The 24,542-nt window shown below is 49.0% G+C and overlaps 1 protein-coding gene across 4 annotated transcripts in view; it reads right to left on the bottom strand.

Moving 5' to 3' along the window:
• Window positions 1-580: 580 nt before the first annotated feature.
• Window positions 581-24,542, bottom strand: part of ABCF1 (ATP binding cassette subfamily F member 1) — a 1,170,658-nt gene continuing 1,146,696 nt past the window's right edge. For all 4 annotated transcript variants that reach the window (XM_069635350.1, XM_069635348.1, XM_069635351.1 and 1 more), the window contains one exon: window positions 581-1,175. In XM_069635350.1, the coding sequence (XP_069491451.1) occupies window positions 1,009-1,175 (167 nt within the window). In that variant the 3' untranslated portion in view covers window positions 581-1,008. The remainder of the gene's footprint in view (window positions 1,176-24,542) is intronic.

The raw sequence follows: 24,542 nt of genomic DNA, 5'->3' as shown, positions 1-24,542 counted from the left end.
GAGTCCTTTTATTATTGCAGTGGCAAAAGGTAAACAGTTTTGCTGCATGTTCCTGTAAGGCCTTAGGATGCATGGATTGGTACAACCCACAATCCTGCTGTTCATGTTCCTACCCCAGGCAGTATAAAACGGATACTGTGGGGTGTTTGGAGACAGGATGCGCTGGGATTGAAGCCTGAGGTCTTACCGATATTAGGCATGAAATGGTAAGAAAAGTTATTGAGACAGTGTTCCTTAAGCGTACAGAGTGCACAGAAAAAAGAAAATTAAATCATTGGGGGCAGCAGCTCTATATAGACTCGCCCCAACATCACATTCAGCAAGGAGGTGGAGGGGTGTGGCAAGTATTGGGGGGAGGGTGGTGCACTGTGGTTGTACGGTCATGCAGAACCTCAAATTTGCTAACACGTTTTTGAAAGCAGCCATGCTGGAGATAGAATATCATAGATGACGCATCATGGGAGGAAGTAATCCATTTAAAAGAAAAAAAAGTCTCTTCACTTCCCCCTCAAGAAATAGGTCAACGCAGCAAGTAAAACACCACATCGCAGACATTAGACAGAAACATAACACATGCCCGTGCAGCTGTGAAAAATATTTTAATACCTCATTAAAACAGACATTCCTTGTTACATTTTATGGTTTTTATTCACTGCTTCTTTTAATACTTGACATGATGGAAATCGAAACTCAGCGTTAATGGAGTTGCTGGCCACCTCACAGCTTTATCGATGCCCTGAAACGTCCAATGCAGCGCCACAGAGTCAGATATAAAACGCTTTATAAATATAGATTTACCTGCCCTTTGCTTATTTCATTGCAGAATTAGGTTAAAAATAAACCTGTGTTGCTCCCCCACCCAGCTCTGTGAATGCAGCAGGCGATGGAGCACTGGCTGCAGAGCAGCTCGGATGTCCGCTTGTTGGTTGGGTGCACTTGGTTCTCTTCGCCCCCGCAGGAGGCAACCCTTGCACCACTCATCTCTGCAAGTCTACACACGGAGGCTGGTCACTCCCGTGGCTTGTTGATAATCACTTCTCCGAGTGATTCCAGCACCTCCCGTTTGTAGTCTTCAAAGTCACCCTCAATCTGGTTTGCAGACTGTTCCTCCACCACCCAGAGGTTGCAGTTGGTCTCTGTGATCAGTCGGGCATCGTGGCTCACCACAATCACCGCTGGAAAGAAGGGCACAAGACATGAGCAGATTACAAATGTTTGCAGAGCAATCTATGTTCGCATAAAATAAAGCAGCAGCAGGGAGAGAAAAGAATACATGAAGAACACTACATTATGAGCTCCACTATTACCAACTTGTCCGGCAGCTGATTGGGTCATTAGAAAGCAAAGAACTCTGCACAACCCCGGCGGATACCAGGCCATTTTAACCAATGCACAGTCCACACCAATCAGCATAGAAAGGGCAGCACCTAAGCTGGGTAAGGCTCTGCTGATTGAAGAGGAATTGATTTATTAAGAGGACCACTGCTAGCCTAACCTATGTCCATCCCCTCAAAGCCATACGCTGCAGGAAGAAAACGTCAAAGTCAGAACAGAAAGGATCTTTGCCAGCTTTGTCCACATCACGACTTTCAGAAATGTGCCACCTTTGCACAAGTGCATGTGCCCTCAAAACCACTCCCGATTAGGCCAGGGAATATGCACAAGCCAATGTGATGAGGCAAAGTTCAGCAAGTTGGTGGAACTGACAAACAGGATCCTGCAAATCAGCCAGTGTGGTTTAGGATTCTCCCTCCACATCCCCAAATCATAATCCTGAATAACAGAGCAGAGACAGTGCCAAGGATTGTATTCCTGCTAATGTTACAACATCTGGGTAAGGGAGATCTCCAGGGAAAGAAAACATCTGTCTAGAGACAACTGCTAAGGTAGGCTTAAGGTGGTAGCCCTGCCTCCCGTACTGTAGATACCAGGGAGCACAAGGGAAAGGAGGCAGCAGACCCATCTCCCTTCGGTTACCCCTTTACATCATTGAGGAGCTCTCCAGCAATTGTTTACATTGAAGTGGCTACCACTTAGGCAAAATGAAGCCTTTAATACTTATATTTTATTTAATTGTTCATTTATAACACACTTAATACCAACAAGTGGTTTCTAAGCGCAGGATCGGGATTCGACAAACACGTTGCTCCCGAGCTATCCTTCCTTACAGTGTCAATTTAGTGAAGGGTCCTTTGTGAGAATGCTTACATAGGCCATGCCCCTGTCCCTGAAGCTAATTATATAAAACAATTGAATTGAAAAAAATAAAAATGAAAAAGTCGCTACGTGTTAAGAATGGCCTTTTAGCATTTTCACTCCATAGATTATGATGGGGACTGTTAGAAAAGGTATTTATTTTTGCTACTTTCCCTCCGTATATATCAACAGGACACCCTGTCTTTTACTTCTGAAGACAATGGAAGCCTTTTCACTTCAATTGCCTTGTTCAAGGGGCACTGATCCGTGCGCCTCTGGCTCTCCATGCAGGAGAACTGTTATCCAAAGTAGAATTCCGTTTATTTTACACTGCGATCTTCACCTTCCAGTGAAGTGCGTTAGGACCACTGTGTCCTTGTACCTTTCATACTTGCAGCTTTGTGGTTGCTAACTCAATGTGTCCAAGACTGGCTGGCTGCAGACGATACTTTTCTACCGTTTTAGTTTTCATTGTCTTGTGCACTTTCCATTTTACTACTGAATACCAAATAGAGTACCATATACTCTAGAATGGCAGTGCCATGAGATCTTTGCCTGTCATTTGGGCATCTTGTTGGCCGTCTTCCTCCAAATGGCGGAATTTCCATACATTCAAAGCCCTTGGTAGGCTGTTTGTGGCCGGATAAAAGGGCTGTGAGTGTTTGTTCCCCATCCACATCCATGCCAAAGTGTGTCTGCTGTTGGGCAAAGGCTGTTCAGGATTGGACAGCCCAGGCCAGTTTGAGCAGTGAAGATAGTTACCATTGGTGGGCCCGGGCAACTCCAGCTTGATCCCTGGAAAAAAGGTAGAATCCTGCAGTCATTCAGCAGATCGTTGTTGGAGTGAAGAACCCTACGAAGCGAAGCACCCTGCTGAAGACCCGGAAGCCAGACAGCAGCACTTTCTTCAAGCGTCCTTGAGATGCCCAGCTCCTCTGCAGATCTCCAGAATGCCTTATTGATGCTTTGTTCCCTGAGAACACCAGTCTTGACCCCTGCTTGAGGACCCAGCCTTTGGAAGTGTCCCTGAGCAATCCTGTGTGCTGACCAGATTCCTCCTGGGCTACCTCATTACACCAGTGTTAAGACGGACTTCTAGAATCTGGCCTGGTGGACTGATTTTAGGAGGCCACCCTAGTTCTAGTGAACAGGGGACCTCCGAGAGGTTAGCCAAAACCCAATCAAGGTAGCAGAGGAGAGCAGTCAAGGCTATTCTCAGGCGCGTGCGAGTGCAATTTAGACTTAAGTACACCAATACTACATTTATTCGAGGCCCAAAAAACACACTAGGAAATAAAATAAGCAGGTTATAATATTGCACAACACTCAATTATAAACATATATACAGTCACCATAGGTTCTTAGAAATGCTTTCAATAACTAATCAACTAAAGAAGGTAAGTGATGCAGTAAGATGCAACAGAGTCACACGAAATGTGCCCTAACTTCAAAAGTCCAATCCCTATGAAAAGTGGAGCCTTGTCACAAAGGTCACAATGCTTCTCCCCAGAAAGTGTCTGGAGGTAAGGAACAAGTTACTTACCTGTAACTGTTCTCCAGCATGGGTCTGGCATGGATTCACCTGCTCATGAATATTCCCTGTAATCAGGCTGGGAATCCTTGGTAAAGAAAAAATCAGTTTCAGTTTAATTTCTGAACTGTCTTTCTCCTAACAACCAATCACTGGTCTCTGGGTCATACCACCCCAGCCAATGACTGCCGTCTACCTAAGCCCCTCCACTGGCAGCCATCTTCAGATTTGGTAGAACGTAAAGTGGCAGTAGGACCAAGAGAAAGAACGCAGAGGGGTAGGAGGGAGGGTTCGCATATGAATCCATGCCAGACCCATGCTGGAGAACAACAGTTACAGGTAAGTAACTTGTTCCTTCTCCAGCATGGGGTCTGGCATTGATTCACATGCTCATAAATAAAGAATACATAGCAGTACACATGCACAACCATGGGAGGTGGCAAGGCTCAACATTAAGCCCATCAACATCTCAACATTAAGCATCTCTTACCTCCTCACCAGGATCACCTTCAAGAGAACAGGTTGCGCAGCACTGCTTGGTCGACTCTGGACTCCTCCCTGGAATCCCGGTCGACACAGTAGAATTTTGTGAAGGTGTGCGTCGACCTCCACGTAGTAGCCCTGCAGATGTCCAGCAGGGGCACACCAGACAAGAACGCCGTAGTTGCAGCGATCGCTGTGGTCGAATGGGCCCTCGGACGGCCAGGCAACAGTCAGTTTGCCAACCAGTGACAATGGGTGTTAGGGAGAATTCTCATAAATGGCTGATTTCCCTTACCTAAAGAGTCTCCCAGCAGCTTTGCTGGATTTCTAGGATTTATTTTTTTCACCTGGTAAGAGCGTGAGCCTTTTTCCCCACTCTTACATGTGTTTTGCTGTGTGTATTTTCACTGTTTGTGTGACTCACTCAGCAGGAAGCTGCGCTCTTGCCACGAGTGGGAGCTTCGGCAGGATCAGGTGGACCTACTGTTTCGACGATGGGGCAATTCCCAGTTCGATCTGTGTGCAACAGCGACGAACACCAAGTGCCGGAGGTTCGCCAGCAGGTTTCCCCAGCCGGGGAGCATGGGGGATGCATTCTCCTTCCCCTGGGACGGCCTGTTCCTCTATGCGTTTCCCCCGTTCCCGTTGCTTCTGCGACTCATCAGTCAACTCAGACGGCCCCGGTGCAGGATGATCCTCGTCGCACCGGCGTGGTAGAGGCAGATATGGTACCCGGACCTTCTGGACATGTCAAGTCCCCTCCAGTCAAGCTTCCGGTGGACGCAGATCTCCTCTCCAGAGAAGGAGGCGCGATTATGCACCACGACCCAGGGTCGCTGAACTTGCAGGCTTGGCTCCTGCAGCGCTAGAGTTTGGTGGGTACGATCTCCCGGCGGACTGCAAGGAGGTGCTTGCCAAGGCGTCATCAACTCTCAAGTGCTAGGGACACAAGTGGAAGAGGTTTTCTGTCTGGTGCCGGGCACAGAAGATTAACCCTCTACGGATTATGACCCCTCAAGTGCTGCCGAACTTGCTATCGCTGGCCAAGGCGGGGCTGGCCCATGCCTCCATCAAGATCCATCTGGCGGCTATCTCCCATCGCCTGGTGAAGGAGTTCATGAAGGGAATGTTCCGTTAGTTCCTGCCGGTGAAGGCTCCGGGCCCCGGCATGGGAGCACAACGTGGTGCTGACCAGGCTCATGGGCCCGCCATTCGAGCCTCTGCATTCGCACCGTTGAAGTTCCTGTCGTGGATAACAGTGTTTCTTGTGGCCATCAACTCCACACGAGTGGGAGATATCCAGGCCCTCTCCTGCAAGCTCCTATACCTGACTTTCCACGAGACGAGGGTGGTGCTGAGGACGCACCCCTCCTTCATGCCCAAGGTGCCGTCGGACTCCCATCTCAACGAGACTTTGGTGTTACCCGTTTTCTTCCCGTCGCCTTCGTCGCCGGCCAAGAGGACGTTGCACTCGCTGGATGTAGCTAGAGCGCTGAAGTTCTACTTGGACCGCACAAAGAGTTTTCGGAAGACATCACAGCTGTTTGTTAACTTTGGACCTGTGAACCAAGGGAAGGCCCTCTCGAAGGCTTCCATTTCCAGATGGCTCCCCGGCTGCATCATGCACTGTCACTGGTTGGCAAACCGACCGTTGCCCGGCCGTCCGAGAGCCCATTCGACCAGAGCGATCGCTGCTACCACAGCGTTCCTATCTGGTGTGCCCCTGCTGGACATCTGCAGGGCTGCTACGTGGAGGTCGACGCACACCTTCACGAGATTTTACTGCGTCAACCAGGATTCCAGGGAGTAGTCCAGAGTCGGCCAGGCAGTGCTGCGCAACCTGTTCGCCTGAAGGTGGGCCTGGTGATGAGGTAAGAGATGCTTAATGTTGAGTTGATGAAATGCTTAATGTTGTGCCTTGCCATCTCCCGTGGTTACTGTGTACTGCTATGTATTCTTGTATTCATGAGCATGTGAATCCATGCCAGACCCCATGCTGGAGAAGGAACAAGTTACTTACCTGTAACTGTTGTTCTCCAGCATGGGTCTGGCATGGATTCACATGCGAACCCTCCCGCCTACCCCTCTGCAGCTCTTCACTTGGTCCTACTGCCACTTTACGTGCTACCAAATCCGAAGATGGCTGCCAGAGGAGGGGGGCCTAGGCAGAGGGCAGTCATTGGCTGGGAGCAGTATGACCCAGAGACCTGTGATTGGTTATTAGGAGAAAGACAGTTCATAAACAAAACTTAAACTAATTTATTTTCTTTACCGAGGATTCCCAGCCTGACGGGGAATATTCATGAGTATGTGAATCCATGCCAGACCCATGCTGGAGAACAACAGTTACAGGTAAGTAACTTGTTCCCTTTTCCCCCATTCATACAGCCTGGCCGTCAATCACACAGCAGGGTGGCTGGCCTGGCAAGGCCAGTCCCCTTAGCCAATCGGACAAGAGTGCAACTTGGGTTACTAAGGCAACCCATGGCAGGGGTCCGAAGAACCCTCCCTCACATCCTGCCCATCTAGACTATCAGGCGCCTTAAGGAGGGCTTTTGTGCAGAAGCCTGCGAAAAGACAGTGAACAAAAGGAGTGTTCACCGGTTTGGCGCGCAGAGTAAAACACGAGAAAGACTAACAAAAAGAATAAAAATCTATTTGGTCAAGCGGGTTTATGTCCGACGCTAATATAATAGCCTGGAACAATACCATGTTTATATAATATAATCGTGGTAGGAAAGTTAGGGTAGATCCCACTGCCACCAAGTCTTAGTGTTAAGGGAGCGAAACAAGGCTCCAAGAGGCACAGAAAAAAAGGGATAAGAATTAACCCTTTCCAGTACTCCATGTAAGATGGGGTGTACAGGGTCTGCAGTTTAAAGTGCCCTGCCTGCCAGTAGGGAGTCCTCTTTTTGGAGAATTCCAGAATCTTCTTCAAGGCCTACACTGTGTGGACATGGCGGATGAGAAGGACTCGGCACCCCTGTTCAAGATTTGCCCTGGCTGCGGCTTGCGGAACATCTTTTCGGACGACGGACATTCTCTGTGTCTCTACTGCCTGCCCTCTGACCCGACGCACGTGGAGGATGACTGTGCGTTTTGTCAGGACATGGTGCTGCGCACGCCGAATGACCACCGCAGGCGTCTCAGTGAGTGGCTGCAGGCCAATGCCCCTGCTTTGGGTGAGTCCCGGCAGAATACCTCCCCTGCCCGGAAGAAGGTTGAGTGGTCTTCTAAGACTTTTGAGGGCGCTCCTCCTACAGGGGCACAACATAAGGCTAAGCACTGCAAGTCCGTTGTCACCGGGAGTGCCGTTGCGATGGGCTCCTCGGTGGCCAGGGCTAGTACAGCATCTCCGACGGCTTCGACCACGAGCCAACGCTCAGGATCTTCGAAGAAGAGGAAGTCGGACTATACGGGCAAGCTCTTGGCGAAGACCCAGACAGGCCCTCTGGAAAAGGCGACCAAGGCTGTGAAGCTCCAGGTACATCTGACGAAGGCCCAACCTTCCATCGAAGGAGTGGTGGTGTCCCTCACGAAGACCGCTGTGGCGGATCCGCAGGGCAAGGCCCTAAAGGCAAGAGTATCCCTGCCTGCCAGTAGGGAGTCCTCTTTTCAGCCCATCGAAAAGAGGGCAGCCAGCAGTGGTTCAATCAGGGACCACTGTGGGTTTCACTCTTGCCACACACTTAGACTTTCAGGCACCACGAATGTGGAATGGGACAGACAGTTGCACACACTTTCTGGGTGCCCAATACACCCACAGGTCATCCTCCCAAGTTAAGCTTTGGGACTCTGCAGATCGTGGACATACAGAACAAGAGCCACCCCCTGCAGTTGCAGCTCTTCACCACGAAGAGGGGCCCGGCAGGACCAGTTTGAGAAATTACTTACCGTAATGTTCTTTCTATGGATTCTTCTCCCCCAGATTCCTCATCTGATATCCTCATCCAGCTCTGCTGCTTGTAAACATTTGACAGGGGGAGTAGTGGACCTCGACTCAGTCGTATGGGATACCTTACTCACCGTAATCGTATTTCTGATGCTTGTTTCTGCTTTGTTTCACATACTGTGTATAGGCCGACATCTAGTAGAAGCTGCAGAGTATTACAGTTGTTGATTTCGAAACTCAAAAAAGGACGTCGACAGGGCGTGCAAGTAATACGATCCCTAGTGTGACGTCCACTGTACTCATGATCCCTCACGCGTCGAGGTACCTCAGATTGTTATTTTTCTGACATGAAGTAGCATGAGGTGTAGTGTGAGTACAATTGTATCCAAGCAGATACGTATCAGACAAGCTCATATGCATCCATGCGCCTTCTCTCCGAGGGGAGGAAGGGTGGACGCATGTGAATCTAATTAGATACAGGCAACTAGTGATATTTCTATGGACCGTGGTCCTGTCCTCTTGGACACAGGGTGAGAAGCTGGTCTGGTGCGGGGTGAAAGTGAGGACAACCAGCACAAATATGCAAAAGTGCGAGAGGGGAATTCAATCTTGCATTTTTAAATCTAGGCAGCTGGCAATCAAAACTGCAAAGATTGAGGCAATGGAATAGTCATGTAACTTTATTTTAACACTAATGACTAGAGAGTTCCTTGCAAAAGGGTGGTTGTCCAAGAGGCTGATTACCAAAGTACCGAATAATCGCTAAAAAAAAGTTAGGGGAGGTGTATGTCTACTACCGTGCTGTATTGGTTTTCCCATCCCACGCCAAGTGGGACAGTGCATTTTTTTAGCGATTATTCGGTACTTTGGTAATCACCCTCTTGGACAACCACCCTTTTGCAAGGAACTCTCTAGTCATTAGTGTTAAAATAAAGTTACATGACTATTCCATTGCCTCAATTTTTGCAGTTTTGATTGCCAGCTGCCTAGATTTAAAAATGCAAGATTGAATTCCCCTCTCGCACTTTTGCATATTTGTGCTGGTTGTCCTCACTTTCACCCCGCACCAGACCAGCTTCTCACCCTGTGTCCAAGAGGACAGGACCACGGTCCATAGAAATATCACTAGTTGTTTGGTCTTGCCCTTACCGGCTAGTTGATGAAATTTTTTTCCCTAGCATACCGTTCCCTGTGTACCAGTTATTCCCTACGGTTTGGGAAGGCAGTTGCCATCCTGGCTCTTTGAGCCATAATTTACCCTGTTGTCTTTTTCTAATTAGATACAAGCATCAGAAATACGATTACGGTGAGTAATGTATCCCTTCTGAGGCTTGTGGAATCTGCTTGGATCACATGCTGTGCATAGATTAGCGAGTACTGTTATAAGAAAGTGGTGGGATGTGAGAAGGTTCATGGGCGAACACATGTCTTAGAACTGCTTGTCCCACTTGTGTATCTGTCTTGGAATGAGTGTCAATGCAGTAGTGCTGAGTGAAAGTGTATTGAACTCCATGTAGCTGCTTTGCAAATGCTGTCTAGAGGGACATTTTGCAATGAAAGCCAGAGTGACTCCTGTGCTCCTTGTGGTGTGAGCTCTGGGCGTAAAAGGCAGTGTCTTGTCTGATAGGGAATAGCACAATCGTATACATCTGACTATCCACCTAGAGATGGTATTCTTTGAAATGCGGTCACCTTCTCTGCCTGGCGCTATGGAGACAGTTGATCTGTCTTGCTTAGCGGTCTGGTCTTGTATACATAGTAGAGGACTGCTCCCCTCACATCTTGTGTGTTGAGTATTACCTCAGCTAAACTGGTGGGTTCCTGGAAGAAAGCCAGTAGCTCAATAGACTGTTTTACGTGAAACTTAAGAGATGACTTTAGGGGAGAACCTAGGGTGAGTACATAAAACCAGCTTGTTTTTGTGTACAACAAAGAAAGGATCTGTTCGGGAGAATTCTCAGAAATGTGCCAATTCCCTCCACCTTAGTGACCCCCAACAAATTTGCTGGATTTTGAGGACTTAATTTTTTTAACCTGGAGAGAGTGTGACCCTTTTTCCCACTCTCTCATGTTATTTTTTTTTATTTGGTTTTTATTAGGTTTTAACACATAACAGTTCTCTCAATGGAAAAGAAACAAAAGAAAAAGTTACATATGGATTCATAGACGTTAAACAGGTGGAAATACAACCAGAGTACATTGCACAATTTCGTAACCATAAACCAAACTGAATAACTGAAAATGTTCTACTTAGATTTCCCGTTTTCTTAATTCTCTTATACTTTCCCCCCACCCCCCATGGACTGGGAAGTCACGTTACCAAGGAGTCGTGCTTGTATGGTCATGTGGTCTTTGTCACAGATTGAAACTTTTTCGATGTAATGTGTTCAGGGGCTCTCCATAGGGAGGGCTTCTTATCTTAACTTGATTTTGATGTTGTCTTGTCGACAGTATAGGAACAGGATCAAAGCGGAGGGCGGTACATTTTGGATAGTCTATAGGGGTCATACTGCCAGCGATGCAAAAGTTTGATGGAATGGAGCTTGTATTGGCACGATATGGATGTGCGCGTTGCCATGCGGCACATATTATCCCATATGTCATCATCGATTTCCAGCCCCATGTCTTTCTCCCAACGCGTCCTGAGATTAAGTGTGTTCCCTCCACCCGCTTCTACGAGTAATTTATACATGGCGGAAATCAGGCCTTTCCTGTCAGTCTTGGAGTCCAAGAGCTTTTCGAAAGGGGTAAGTTCTCTACTTAGTTTTGCCTTCCATGCTGCCTTCGTTGGGACCCCTTTGATCTGTAGGTAATGGAAGGTGGATAGCACGCCTATATTAAGGGCCTCTGTTAGTTCTGGGAGAGTGATAAAGAAATCACATCGGAGGAGCTGGCCTACCCTCTCTAGCCCCGCCTCATACCACGCCTAGAATCTTTCAACATTGGGGATGTGGTTATTAATGCCCGGGGACCACAGGTGACTCAAGGGGGACGGCCATGTCGTGATTTCGCTCATCTCTGGACCCTCTCTCCATATTTCCCATAAGGTGGCAAAGAGCGGATGCTCCCTCGTCTTCCTCAACACTCTTTTTCGTGGGGACCATAGCCACTCCGAGTGTGTCGCTGGGTCTAAATAGTGGTTGTCCATCGCTATCCACTGTGGCTCTTTATGGTTGCGTAAGTGAGGGATGAGCACTCGGAGTTGAGCCGCAACATAGTACTTCTTGAGATCTGGAAGGCCTACCCCTCCTTTGTCTTTGGGCAATGTCAATATGTGGTAGGCGATTCTAGCTTTTTTCCCCCTTCCACAAAAACTTAAGGGTTGCTTTTCGGACCTCGGCGAAGTATCGTTCCGGAATTTTAATGGGGAGCATCTGAAAGGGATAGAGGAACCTCGGGAGACATGTCATTTTTATAGCATTAAGTCTGCCAAGCCACGAGATGGTTAATTTGTCCCACCTGGCTAGGTCCACATGGAATCTCGCAAGGAGTTTTGGGAAATTTGCCTCGTATAGGGTGTCTATTCGTTTCGTAATTTGAATCCCCAAATATTGCATAGCGTCATGTTCTAACGTCAGTCCAAATGAGGAATATTTCGTTTCATTCGCCTCTGGTGTGCCCTGGAGGGGGAACAATATGGATTTAGATCGATTGACCTTAAACCCTGATTACTGGCCATATTCTTCAAGGAGAGATAACTCGTGGGATGGATCTAGTGGGATTGACCACATGGAGTATGTCGTCAGCATATAATGCCAGTTTGTGTTCAATGTGACCCGGTGCATCCCTTCTATGCTGGAGTCCGATCGTATTTTATGCGCCAGGGGTTCAAGCGATAAGGCAAACAAGATGGCCGATAGTGGACATCCCTGTCGGGTTCCTCGCTTCAATCGGAACCACCTAGAATATGTCCCATTTACGAATACCGAAGCTGTGGGCCTCGAGTAGTCTTCCTGGATTCCTTTCCTAAATTTAGGGCCCATACCAATCTTACGAAGGACTCCCATCAGGAAGTCCCAGTCAACCCTATCGAACGCTTTTTCTGCGTCGATGGAAAATAATGAGGGATCAGTATCCAAGTTGTGGGAGGCATGTATCAGGTGCAGGGTCTTACTCATGGTGTCTGCACCCTGGCGGCCCAATATAAAGCCAACTTGGTCGCAGTGGATGAGGCGGGGCATGAATGACTCAATTCTAGCAGCCAGGACCCTTGTGTATATCTTCGCGTCTAGATTGATCAGGGAAATGGAGCGATATGATCCACATTTTTTGGGGTCTCTCCCTTCTTTCGGGATGACAGTTATGAGTGCTTTAACGAATGAGTCTGGAGGGTTCCCGGTCTCTAGGATTTCATTAAATAATTTGGCTAGGAAGGGCGTAAGCTGTGTGGCAAATGTCTTGTAAAAACCTGCAGTGTACCCATCCTCGCCCGGGGATTTACCTAGTGTTAATCGTTTTATGGCCTCCTGGATCTCCTCCTCAGTTACGGGGGCGTCCAGGGACTCTGACTCAATGGACGACAGTTTGGGCATATCGATGTCAGACAAGTAGGAGCGAATGCCGGACGAATCCGGTTCCGTCTCTGGGGTGTACAGGGCTTCATAAAAGTCTGCAAAGGCTTTGGGAATGGTGGTACTACTTATCGGTGTGCTGGGGCCTCCATCAAATATTTATTTCCTGCACTCTGCGTTCTGCCTGTTGTGCTCGCAGCCTGGCCACCAGCAACGCATCCGCCTTGTCTCCTTTCTCATAAAACTTTTGTTTGAGGAAGAGGAGTTTGCGAGTTATTTGATCATGTTCCAGGAGACAGAGTTCCTCTCTTTTTGTCCGTGCTTGGCAGGCTTTTTCACGGTTTAGCACATCTCCGTTCCTCGCCTCATTTTCTAGTTGGGTGATTTCCCTGTGGAGTCTGTTTTCGATCAGAGCCCTACCTCTTTTCTTTTTGGCTCCCCCCCTTATAAGGATTCCCCTCCAGGTCGCCTTGCCCGCATCCCAGACCCCCCTGCTTAGAAACCTCCCCAGTATCATTTAATCGAAAGTATTTGGTGATCTCAGTTTCCATTTCCAGTTTAAAGACGGGGTATTTCCATAAGTTTTCATTGCATCTCCATTTCCCACCTCTAACTGGCAAGGACTCCCATTCCATGTCAGCGATCACCATGTCGTGATCAGACCATGTGATTGGTGCAATTTCTGTGTGTGAGGTCATACCGGATAAGTCCCTTGAGAAATAGAGGTGGTCAATGCGGGTGAGGGTGTTGTGTGGGGCTGAAAAAAAGGTGTAAGCTTTCTTTGTAGGGTGCATTTGTCTCCACACATCAGTCAGTCCATACAGTTCCATCATTGACCTGAATTGAGAGTGATCTCCTCCAAGTTTTTTGCGCGTTTCTGGATTACCAGGTTTCCAATCCAGCGTGGGATCTGCCCATGTATTAAAATCTCCCCCAAGGATGACATGACCTGTTGACTCTAGCATAATCTTGGGAATTGTTTTGGAGAGAAATCTAACTTGCCCTACATTGGGGGGGGGTAAATCGTGGCAAACGTGGCGGACACATTCCTAATGGTCCCCAAAACCAGCAGGGCACAGCCCTCAACATCTGACCAGACCTTTGTGATCTTGAAATTCAACCCCTTCCTAATGAGGATTCCCACTCCCCCCCCCACCCCCTCAACGGTCCCGAACCCCAAAACTCCATCCCGGAACCCCTCCCCAGGACCACCCTCTCCTCTCCTTTCATATATTTAGTCTCCTGCAATAGAAGGATGTCAATTTTTGATCTGCGAAATTCTCTATAGATAAGTGATCTTTTTGTTGGTGAATTAAGACCTTTGACATTCAACGTCCCCACCCTTATGGCACCCCTGCAATATGATTAAGCAGTCATAACAACGGGATCTAGGACCATCCATATTTTCTGACCGTTGTAACTCACTTCCTTGGTATCGAAACAACCACATGACCGTTGCACTGCTCATAGTTCTTAAATGTACATTTGATTCAACACGCGCCCTAGTTCCCCGACCCCACCCCCTCTTCCCTCCCACTACCTGAGTTCGGCGGCATCCGATCGGGCCGAGTTAGCTTCACTCGCCCTGGACCGAACCACCCGTGGAGACCGTTACCTCATGGTCCCCTCGTAGAGTACACATCAAAATAACTAATGAGCCCCCAAGAACCTCCCCCCAGAGTGAGCTCAATACTGCAAGATGAGTGGAAGTCTCAATCACATTTCACCCAAAAAAAAAAAAGCAACCATGTTGTCCCTATATCAAATGTCAATTCAAGCAAAGAGTACTATACTTATCGAGGCTTAACTGCCCCCCTCCGGAGAACCGTTCCCTCTGCGGTATTTCCTCGAACCTTTCACCTTCCTCCTCTTTGGGCCCTGTGTCTGCCATTCCGACCCATCCCTGGGAGGACGGTCACTGGATTCCTTGCAATCCTGCGGGCCTAGTAAGTCAGCGATGCAATCCTTGATCTGCTATTTGGAGCTCAACCTGATCTTTGTGCCTTCATGTTCGAAGGAGAGAGAAAAGGGATATCCCCACCGGTAGCGCGTGTCCCGAGATTTGAGCCACGTCGTGAGTGGTTTGCACATTTTCCTCAGGGCTAGTGTCAGGGCGGAGAGGTCTGATATATTGTTATTTGGGCTCCACTTAGGGTAAAGGTGCCCCCACTCCTTGCCTTTTCCAGCACTCTCATCCTATCTTGATACCGGTGGAATCTTGCTAGCACAGACCTCGGGCCTCCAGGTGGGCCTCCCGCTGTGTGAATGCGTTCCGTTTTGGGTTCATCAATGTTGTCGTCCGCAACGAGTAGCTTGATGTCGTGAAGGGTCGTTTTTAGGTCCTCCTCTGTTTCTCCTTCCTTCTCAGGAATCCCAAAAAAGCGTAAATTGTTTCGTCTTTCGCGATTCTCCAAATTGTCCATCTTAAGTTTAAATTCTTGCTCCCTCCGTTCTAATTCAGTTATTCTGTGGGAGAGCTGCGTTTCTAGGACATCAATTGAGGCCTGATTGTTCTCAACGCACTCAACCCTGTCCTCTATGTTGTCAAGGCGCTGTGTGAGTTTATCGATTTTTCCTCCTATGTTGGCACCCATATTTCTTATTTCCGCCAGTAAATCCGCAATATCTCCTTTTGTTGCGGCGGTTTCTGCGCCAACAATTGATGATGTGGCCATTGTGGGCTCGACGTCAATTCGGGGTACTGATCCGTATGCGTATATGGCAAGTTTCTGGCGAGCGTTCATGCGCCTGGTGTTGCAGATTCAACGTGTCGTAAGTGCAGAAGCTCAAGTACTTGGTACCACAGAGGAGGCACACGTCCCTAGACCAATTTTCCCCTTCTATTGTTTTGGTTTCTGGCCGAGACGGACCGTTTTAAGGGTGTCTCCGGGGGCCTTACCCTCTGTGGGGGAGATGCGTTTATTGTTACAGTCTGTTACACCCCGACCTTCGCCTCATCACACTCCCCGGTGTCTGCCCCGTGCCTCTTCAGTCTCCTGCGTTAACAAGGACAGTTGGGGAGCTCTATGTAAGGCCAGAAATAGGGATAAGAAAGTGGTTGCTCTTCATAAGGGGCTACGGCGCCGTTATGCACCTTTTTTCTCACGGTGGTAGCTGCCATGGAGAATAGCTGCAACAAACTACATTTCCCAGAAAACCTGCAATGGGTTGTAGTTCCCGGCATTAATACGGGAGCCTCGTTTTCAATTATGTTCCGCCTCCTTGTTGTATTTAAACCACAGCGGTTTTCAGAACGCCGCTTCTCTTTATAGTTACAACCGGCATTTTCTGAAGTGCTACTTTCTGTACCTTAATTCCGGAAGTCTCCTGTTTTCTCCGTGTACCGACCTGGCCTGCACACAGACTACTACATCTAGATTCTACTTTGGTAGTGTTTGCTGTCCGCCCGCGTACCAACCTTGCCTGCACACAGACTTCTAATTCCTGATCCTGTCTTGGTTTTGTTTGCTGACCGTCCGTGTACCAGACCTCTTGCCTGCTCCTGGACTCCTGGAATGTGATTTTGTTGTGTTTGCTGACCGCCCGTGTACCAGACCTTTTGCCTGCTCCTGGACCCCTGGTTTAAGACTTTGCTACTGCTACTTCCTGTATGAATACCATCTCTCACTTGGCCATGGACTCTTGAACCCATTCCTCACAGTGCTTGCCTTCTTCTGGGGAATAACACTGGTAAGAACAATTCTTCATTTTGGAATCCTGTCTTCATCGAACTGTTACCTCATCTTTGGATAACATTGCTTCATTTCTAAAGTGCATTTTGGAACGCTTTGCTGTGGTGCACCATCCCGAAACCAGTGCGACCCTCGTTCCGTCCGGGGATAGCTACCCTACTAACCTTCCTTTTTTTTTGTTTTATACTTTCGTTGCTGCCCAGGATTCTTTGGCACTATTCTTACCTCCACCAGTGGTAAAGTATATTTCCTTGATTACCATCATTGGGCAGTTTTCTCATTTAGCTAGTTTCTAAAAGTCTCTTCTACCTTACAGGTTGCTCCAGGTCCTTTTTTGTGGCTTAAGGGGAACTCACTCAGGTACTCTATTAAGGGTAATAGTCTTGGGGAAAGCCAGGGTTGAATCCGATAGAATATTCATCTCTTGTCTTTTCTTTACAGCTGGGTCCGTGGCGGTGTGTTCTGCCTGCTCTTTTGATTGATCGGTCCCCTTGTCTGTATAGTTCAGCAGGTGGTCATATCAGTTTAAAGAGTTCATTCCCTCACAGAGAGGAGGCTCGGGTGGAGGCTCCAACCTAAGCTCTTCAAGCAAATCCCCAGCACAAGAGGACCGGTCTGTTTTTAACACACTCCCCATACCGGTGAGTAACACAGTCCGAGCAAGGACCTTATCGTCTTGAGAAGGACAGGAGCGGGGTTGTTCGTAGTCTCTCAACGTCCCTCGGACACCTCCACGTGGGGGCCCGCGGATCAGACGCAAAGTGCACCCATTGTGTGCCCACTTCTTCGTTATCGCTTTAGAGAGGATCGGGTTCTCCCTGTAGGGCTCGATAGTGTCGATTGGGGCACCACGCGTCTGGAAGGTAGCGCGTTGCCTATATTCGGTTTCGCAGGTTCCCTCAGGGCGTAGGGCACCGGCAAGGCCGCAATCAGTAGTGTCGCAGTTTCGAGCTGAAGGCTCTGCGCTACGCCCAAGCGATGGAGCGGCCAGCGGGAATCACTTACTTCTCTTGGTTCGCGCTCCTTGTAGAAGGAGGCGAATTAATCCTTCCGCGGGAGTACGACTCAGCAGAAGAGGGAGCACAGGGCCCGTGCCTCTGTCGTCTTCGCGGGGTGTCCGGCTTCGCACCGTCTAGCTGGTTTCTGACCCTTTCTCCGCTACTGCATCCCATTGACTGTTCCGCGTGGTCCTCGCTTCCAGGAGTGGTGTCGCGTAGATGTAGGGGCTCAACCTCCGGTGCGCGCTCCTCTTGATGCCAGCGCAGTAATCGCTCCCGGCAGGGTAGAAGTCCCGGGCCGCATCAAGGCCACCTCCAGTTTCGTTTTCGCCGCCACGGGTTCTTGGCAATATTTACTGGAAGCCTGGGCCGTTTTCACCCGGGATTTCTCCTGTGTATGGTCGGTACCTTCATAAACCTTCGTCTCGAGTTTTAACCCCGGGGGCTGGTCCAAAAGTGGGGGCTCATTCCACTTTTCGGGACCTCGGGACGGGAGCTCACGCAGGAGAGGAATTCATCCGCGCCTCCTGGTGGCCACCTCTCATGTATTTTAATGTGATTTTGTACACCGTTTCTTTTGGTTGTGGAGTCTGACAAACTCCACAGGCATCTTTTACACTGTCACACAGCACCTTCCGTGCAGTGGCACAGGGAAGTCTTCAGATTTCCTAAAGGTTTAATACCTTCTCTTGGATAAACTACTGTTTCCCAGAGCAGTAAAGTGAAATTGACTTTACTTACCATTGTAACTTTCTAGACCCAGCACACCCTATTTTACAAGTGAGTGCTGGAGGGGTTACCCAGTATCCCCTTTGTCTAGTTCCTCATGTAACATTTTTTATGTTACCCTTTTCGCACTGAATGGCTGGTGGCAGTTTCGTTTGAACTACCATGGTGTGCCTTTACCGCAGGCTGCGTTCACAGCTACAGTAAAGCACCCAAGGGAGCCATCTTTGTCAAATGGCCCCGGTCTTTTTACGCCATTTCTTTGTGGCAAGGTCCTTCTTGAGATTTGCTCGGCGCACCTTGGTCTCTTTGATCATTTCGCCTTTGACGGGATTCAAGAGTGAAGCCCGCCTCTGGCTCCAGAGTGTCTGGGGTAGGCAGGAAGTGAGGGAGGTGCCCAAAACCTGTGCTTATGTCTCCTAGGAGACTCAAATGCACTCTGTATTGATTGGTCGGCTGACTGTCCGGCAAGGACAGCCACCCTGCTGGGTGACCGAGAGCTAGGCTGGAATGAATGGGAGAGAACTGAATAAAAGACAAGTCTTTAGGCTTGGAAGGCAGAGCCGACCACTGGACTAAGGAACCGAAGAAGAGCTTGAAGAGGACGCCTGCTGCAACTCCTGGACCATTGGTTTGCCCGGTGAAGCCCTGCTGCAGTGGCAAAACACCAAGGTAGCATCGACAGAGAAGCCCCTGCAAGTACGACTTGGGACCAATCAACTCTGAAATAAGCCACCTGGACATCCATCTCGGAGCTGTTTGAATTTCCACAGAGTTGCTGCTGGAAACTGTATAGCCAGGGAGATGAACACCAGATTGTGTGTGTTGCTTTTAAGCTGGCCTACAGCTTTTGGACGATCCTCTGGACTCCCAAGAAGCAGGACTGACCGAGCATGAGCACCCTCCGCAGAGTATGGGACCCCAGAAGCAAGGAAAGTCCATCTCAATAGCCAGGAAACGTGGTGTTGCTATTTGCACTAGACGCAAGGAGCTGAAACACTGAACAGCCAGTGAAAGTGAAGTTTGCCGGTTGCAAGTTTTGACCGTCCCAGTGCATTGCAGGAGTCCCCTGACATCATCTCTTGTCCCCACGACTGAGACCCAGGAACAGCGAGATCTGCAGAGCTGCATAGGAACAGAGGTCATCAGCTGCATCTTTCATTTCTAAGGTACTATAAAAAGTCAGAGAACTTACCTCTTACTGTAGAGTGCTTGCAACTTCTACAACTCACAAGTCTAATCAGCTTGTGGTCATACATTTGATTCTTCTTTTCATGAAAGACTCCTAAGAACTTGTGCAAAGACTTTTCCATAAGTGCTTAATGCTATACAAGACTTTTGCCTATTGACTTTAGCTTAGCCTATTGAATTGTATGACTCTTCTTGGAAGATCTCAAAGTATTTGCCTGCTTAAGAATATTTGTGGTCTCTTGCTGTTCTAACAATCTTTGCCTTATACCAACTTCTAAAAGTATTCTAAATGTCAACAGTATGATATTAATGTCCCCAGCACCTGAGTTATTGAAGTCATCTGTGGGTATAGGTTTTGTCTGTGGGCCATCCCAAAAGGGTCTTTACTGATTTAGAAACTAAGAGTGCACAGTATTGAAGTGTATTTGTGTGTTACTATTATATTGCCCCCTTCTGAAGAAGGTTTATTCTAACTGACTGATACATTAATAATTGTTTATGCAAGAAACCTTGAGTGTAAGAGTTAATTAGAATACCTGCAACTGTAAATCTCTGTGTACCTCCACTACAGCTCACATTGACCCCTCTTGAGATCGGCCTGGCTGCTCAACACGCTACCAAAACTGTGTAGTACAAGCTTATACCAAAGGTTGGGTTTCCTATACCTGTAGTCTGAGTTGTGTGTAGTGGTCCCAGAGGGTACTGCATACCAACTTTGCCTAACAGGATCATGCACTGACAATGCTTGTATTTCACTAACTCTTCTTATGGAAGTGATGGCCACTAAGAAGGCAGTTTTATAAGTCAGGTGTTTGAGACTAGACTTAAGCATCGGCTCGAAAGGGGGACCCATGAGCTTAGCGAGTACCACATTGAGATCCCATCCTGGCGGCAGGTTTGAAATTGGAGGGTGGAGTCCCTTTACTCCCACCATGAATGCTTTGATGACAGGCAGCTTCCACCATGATACCTTATTGTGGGAAGTGGTATAGGCTGACAAAGCCGCCAGGTGGACCTTTAAGGAGTTGAATACTAACCACGCATCTAGCAAGTGGAGCATGTAGGCTACTGTTAGGCAGAATCCTGTGCAGTGCCCTTAGGGACCACTACACACAATTAAGACTACAGGTGGCAATACAAGTTTTACCTTTGGTACAAGCCTATACCGCTATGTCAGAGTGGTAGCAGTGACAGAGCAGCCAGGCTTATCTCAAGAGTATATGAGCAGTAGCAGAGATTACACAAAGGGACCACAATTACTGTGACTCAAGCAAACACTGACTCAAGGTTTCAGGTAGAAAAATATAAGTACATTTATTTTTAAACCATTCGTTATAAACACAACACTTCTATTAAACTTGAACAAAAACCACACGTTAAATAAACTACAACTAACCAATTCACTTTTTACAGTAAGTCTCAAGGTAAGTACCCTGTGTTTGAATGAACCGTTGTTACGAACAAAACACGTTACCGCAAATACGACTGCAATCACTTTTTGACAGTTTGGTATAAACACGTATCCATGACATGCATTACTTACCGTAAAAGCATTTCTGATGATTGTATCTGCTTAGATTCACATGCTGTGCATATGGTCCGACATCCAGTGGTAACCGCAGAGTATTGCATCTTGTCTTTCGGGGGACCGAAAGGGGACGTCGGCATAGGTGTGTCTGAAACACTATCCCTATCGTGACGTGTGTAGTACCCAAAATCCCTCACGCGCCGAGATCCCTCCGATTGTATTTCTTCCTGCCATGGGGGAGCCCAAGGCTATAGTGAGTGAGTACATGAAGAGAGAAAGTAGTAAGAAGTCTATGTTCCTTCCACCCCGAGCGGGGAGGGCGCATGTGAATCTAAGCAGATACAATCATCAGAATTGCTTTTACGGTAAGTAATGCATGTCCTCTGATGCTTGTTAATCAGCTTAGAATCACATGCTGTGCATAGACTAGCGAGCAGTACCCGGAGTTGTAGGTGGGTTGTGAGAAGGAACAGTAGAGAAGAACAAGTTACTTTCTTACCTGGTAACGTTCTTTCGATGGGATGGTCCGACGATGTATTCCATATCTATGACATGTAATCACCACAGCTGTGCTGCTTCGGAAACTTTTTCGGCGTCTGCGTCCTGCGTCGATGCGCCGTCGTCGAGGACCTCGTCCGACGTCATCCGATGTGATAAGTAGGACGCACGACGCCCATAGCCTCAGTTGTAGTTTTTTCCCCCAGAACGTGTGACAGAAGTCAACTGCCAGTCAGACACAAATCCTTGCGGAACGTAAGCTGCAATCGCAAAAGAAATTCTGTAGCGGGGAAGGCAGGGCGGGAGCGATATGGAATACGTCGTCGGACCATCCCATCGAAAGAACGTTACCAGGTAAGAAAGTAACTTGTTCTTCGAGGGGATTGGGTCCTCCGACGTATTCCATATCTATGACAGACTCCCAAAGCAGTACCAAAGCAAGGAGGAGGGAAAGAATTTAGAATCAAAATGTAGAATAGCCAATCAAATAGCAGAGCAAAGGACCGCCTTGCCAAAGGCCAGATCCTGCGCTCGGATGGAATCAAGGGAATAGTGACGTACAAATGTATGAACTGAAGCCCAGGTGGCTGCATCACAGATGTTGCGAATAGGAACACCCCTCTGCAGGGCAGTAGACGCAGCCATACCCCTGGTAGAATGGGCCCGCAAGCCAGCCGGTGGGTCCTTACCCGCCAAACGGTAGCACTCCGAGATGGCCAAAACAATCCAGCGAGACAAAGTCTGTTTCGTCACAGTTTGCCCCAAACGCTTTCCAGCGTAACCAATAAAGAGTTGATCATCCACTCTGACCCGGGACATGCGTGAAACATAAAAGCTTAAAGCTCTCCTAGGATCAAGCCTATGGAGCCTCTCCTCTTCCTTACCAGGATGCGGAGGAGGATAGAATGCCGGAAGAACAACCTTCTGGGCCAAATGAAATTCCGTCACTACCTTCGGAAGAAAAGAAGGACTAACTCTAAGGACAACCCTGTCCTTGTGAAATACAGTGAAGGGAGGCTTAACTGAAAGTGCCTGTAACTCACTCACTCTGCGAGCGGAAGTAACCGCAACTAAAAACACAGTTTTCAGAGTTAACAGCCTCAAAGGGCAAGAATGTAAAGGCTCAAACGGAGCACCCATAAGAAACTTAAGAACCAGGTTTAAATCCCAACCGGGCACCAGGAAAGGTGACGGAGGGAACACATTAGTGAGCCCTTTCAGGAACTGTGAAATCAAAGGGATTTTAAAGTAAGAACACTCTTCAGATGAGCGCTTAAAGATGGACAGCGCCGCCAGGTAACCCTTAACGGTACCCACTTGCAAGCCCCTGTGGGCCAAAGAAAGTAAAAAGGACAGAACCATGGGGATGTCACATGCAAAAGGATCCACATTCTGAACCCTGCACCAGTCGCAGAACTTACGCCAACGGCAACGGTACAGAGACTTTGTTGCCGGTCTTCGGGCCGAAAGCAACACCTCCATCACGTCCTCGGGGAGGTCCCAATCCTTATACCTCAACCTTTCAGAAGCCAAGCGTGAAGGTTGAGGGACCTGACCTCTGGATGGAGAACCTGACCCCCTCCCGTGAGAGCAGATCGTCTCGGTAGGGAAGACGACGTGGAGGGCAGATGGATAAGTCGAGAAGGTCCGGGTACCACGTCCTCCGAGCCCACGCCGGGGCAATGAGGATCATCCGGGAACCGAACTTCCGTAACCTCCGCAGCACTTGCGGGATGACGGGGACTGGAGGAAACGCGTACAGCAGCGGGAATGACCACTCCACCACGAACGCGTCTCCTAAGGCTCCTTCTGGAGGAAATTCCCGCGAGCAAAACCTTTAGCAATTCCGGTTGACACTGGAGGCGAAGAGATCCACTTGAGGGGTCCCCCAAAGGGCGAAGATCTCCAGGAGAATCTCCTGAGCCAACTCCCACTCGTGAGAGATCGCGCTCTGCCTGCTCAGAGCGTCCGCCGACACGTTTTCGGCTCCGGCCAGATGAACTGCCGAGATCGAAACTTCCTGCTGGATGGCCCAGAACTCGAGCTGCATCGCCTCTCTGCACAGAGGAAGTGACCCTGCCCCCCCCCTTTTTGTTGAGGTAGTGCATGGCCACTGTGTTGTCCGTCAGGATCAGGACATTCTTCCCTCGCACAGACGGCAGAAAAGCCTTCAGGGCTAGCCTGACGGCCCTCAGCTCCAACAGATTGATATGGAGTCTGGACTCCGACGGAGACCAACGACCGCTGACTGTCAGCCCGTTGGCATGAGCTCCCCATCCCGTGAGGGATGCATCCGTCACGATCGTCACCTCCGGCCAGGGAAGCCAAAATGGAGCCCCCTTCATCAAGTTGCCTTCGACGGCCCACCACAGAAGGTCCCGGGCGACCGAGGACGGCACCTGAATCGAGTCAGACATCCTGCCGGAGGACTGCGACCATTGCGTCTTGAGTGCCCACTGCAAAGCTCTAATCTGCAGGCGAGCCTCTGGCACCAGAAGAATGCAGGATGCCATGAGGCCGAGCAACCTCAAGAACTCGAACGCTGGGAGCGTCTGGGCATGCTGAAACTTGTGCACCATCTGCTGAATGTGAAGAGCCCTCACCTGGGGAGGAAAACACTGCCCCAGGGAAGTGTCGAGCACTGCTCCGATGTACTGGAGCCGCTGTGTTGGCGTCAAATGGGACTTCTTTAAATTGAGGGAGAAGCCCAGCCTGTGAAGGGAGCGACAGGTGATCGATAGATGATCCAGGACTTGCTCGGGAGAGCTCCCCCTGATCAACCAATCGTCCAGGTAGGGGTAGACGTGAATCCCCCCTTGCCTGAGATGCGCTGCCACCACCACCATGAGCTTGGTGAAAACCCTCGGGGCGGAGGTCAATCCGAACGGCAGGACCCGAAACTGAAAGTGCGAGTCGCCAACCGCGAACCTCAGGTACTTCTTGTGCTTGGGATGGATCGGCACATGGAAGTAAGCATCCTTGAGGTCGAGTGACACCAAACAGTCCTGAAGCTGAAGGGCCTGGAGGACTTGAGAGAGAGTAACCATCTTGAACTTGTCCTTCCTGAGGAGTTTGTTCAAACCGCGCAAGTCCATGATGGGTCTCAATCCCCCGTCTTTCTTCGAAATCAAAAAATAAGGGGAATACCATCCCTTGTTCCTCTCCGCTACAGGCACCAGTTCTATGGCGCCTTTCTCCAGCAGGGATTGAATTTCCTGCGCAAGGAGCGGATCCGGACTCTGCAAAGAGAGGTTCCCCGGTGGATTGTCGCGAGGCCTGTGCCGAAAAGGAAGACA

This window comes from Ambystoma mexicanum, chromosome 13 (assembly GCF_040938575.1).
Source record: "Ambystoma mexicanum isolate Mex_15411 chromosome 13, UKY_AmexF1_1, whole genome shotgun sequence".
Taxonomy (NCBI): domain Eukaryota; kingdom Metazoa; phylum Chordata; class Amphibia; order Caudata; family Ambystomatidae; genus Ambystoma; species Ambystoma mexicanum.
The sequence above is the reverse complement of the archived record's forward strand: the minus strand, read 5'-3'. Positions and strand labels throughout refer to the sequence as shown.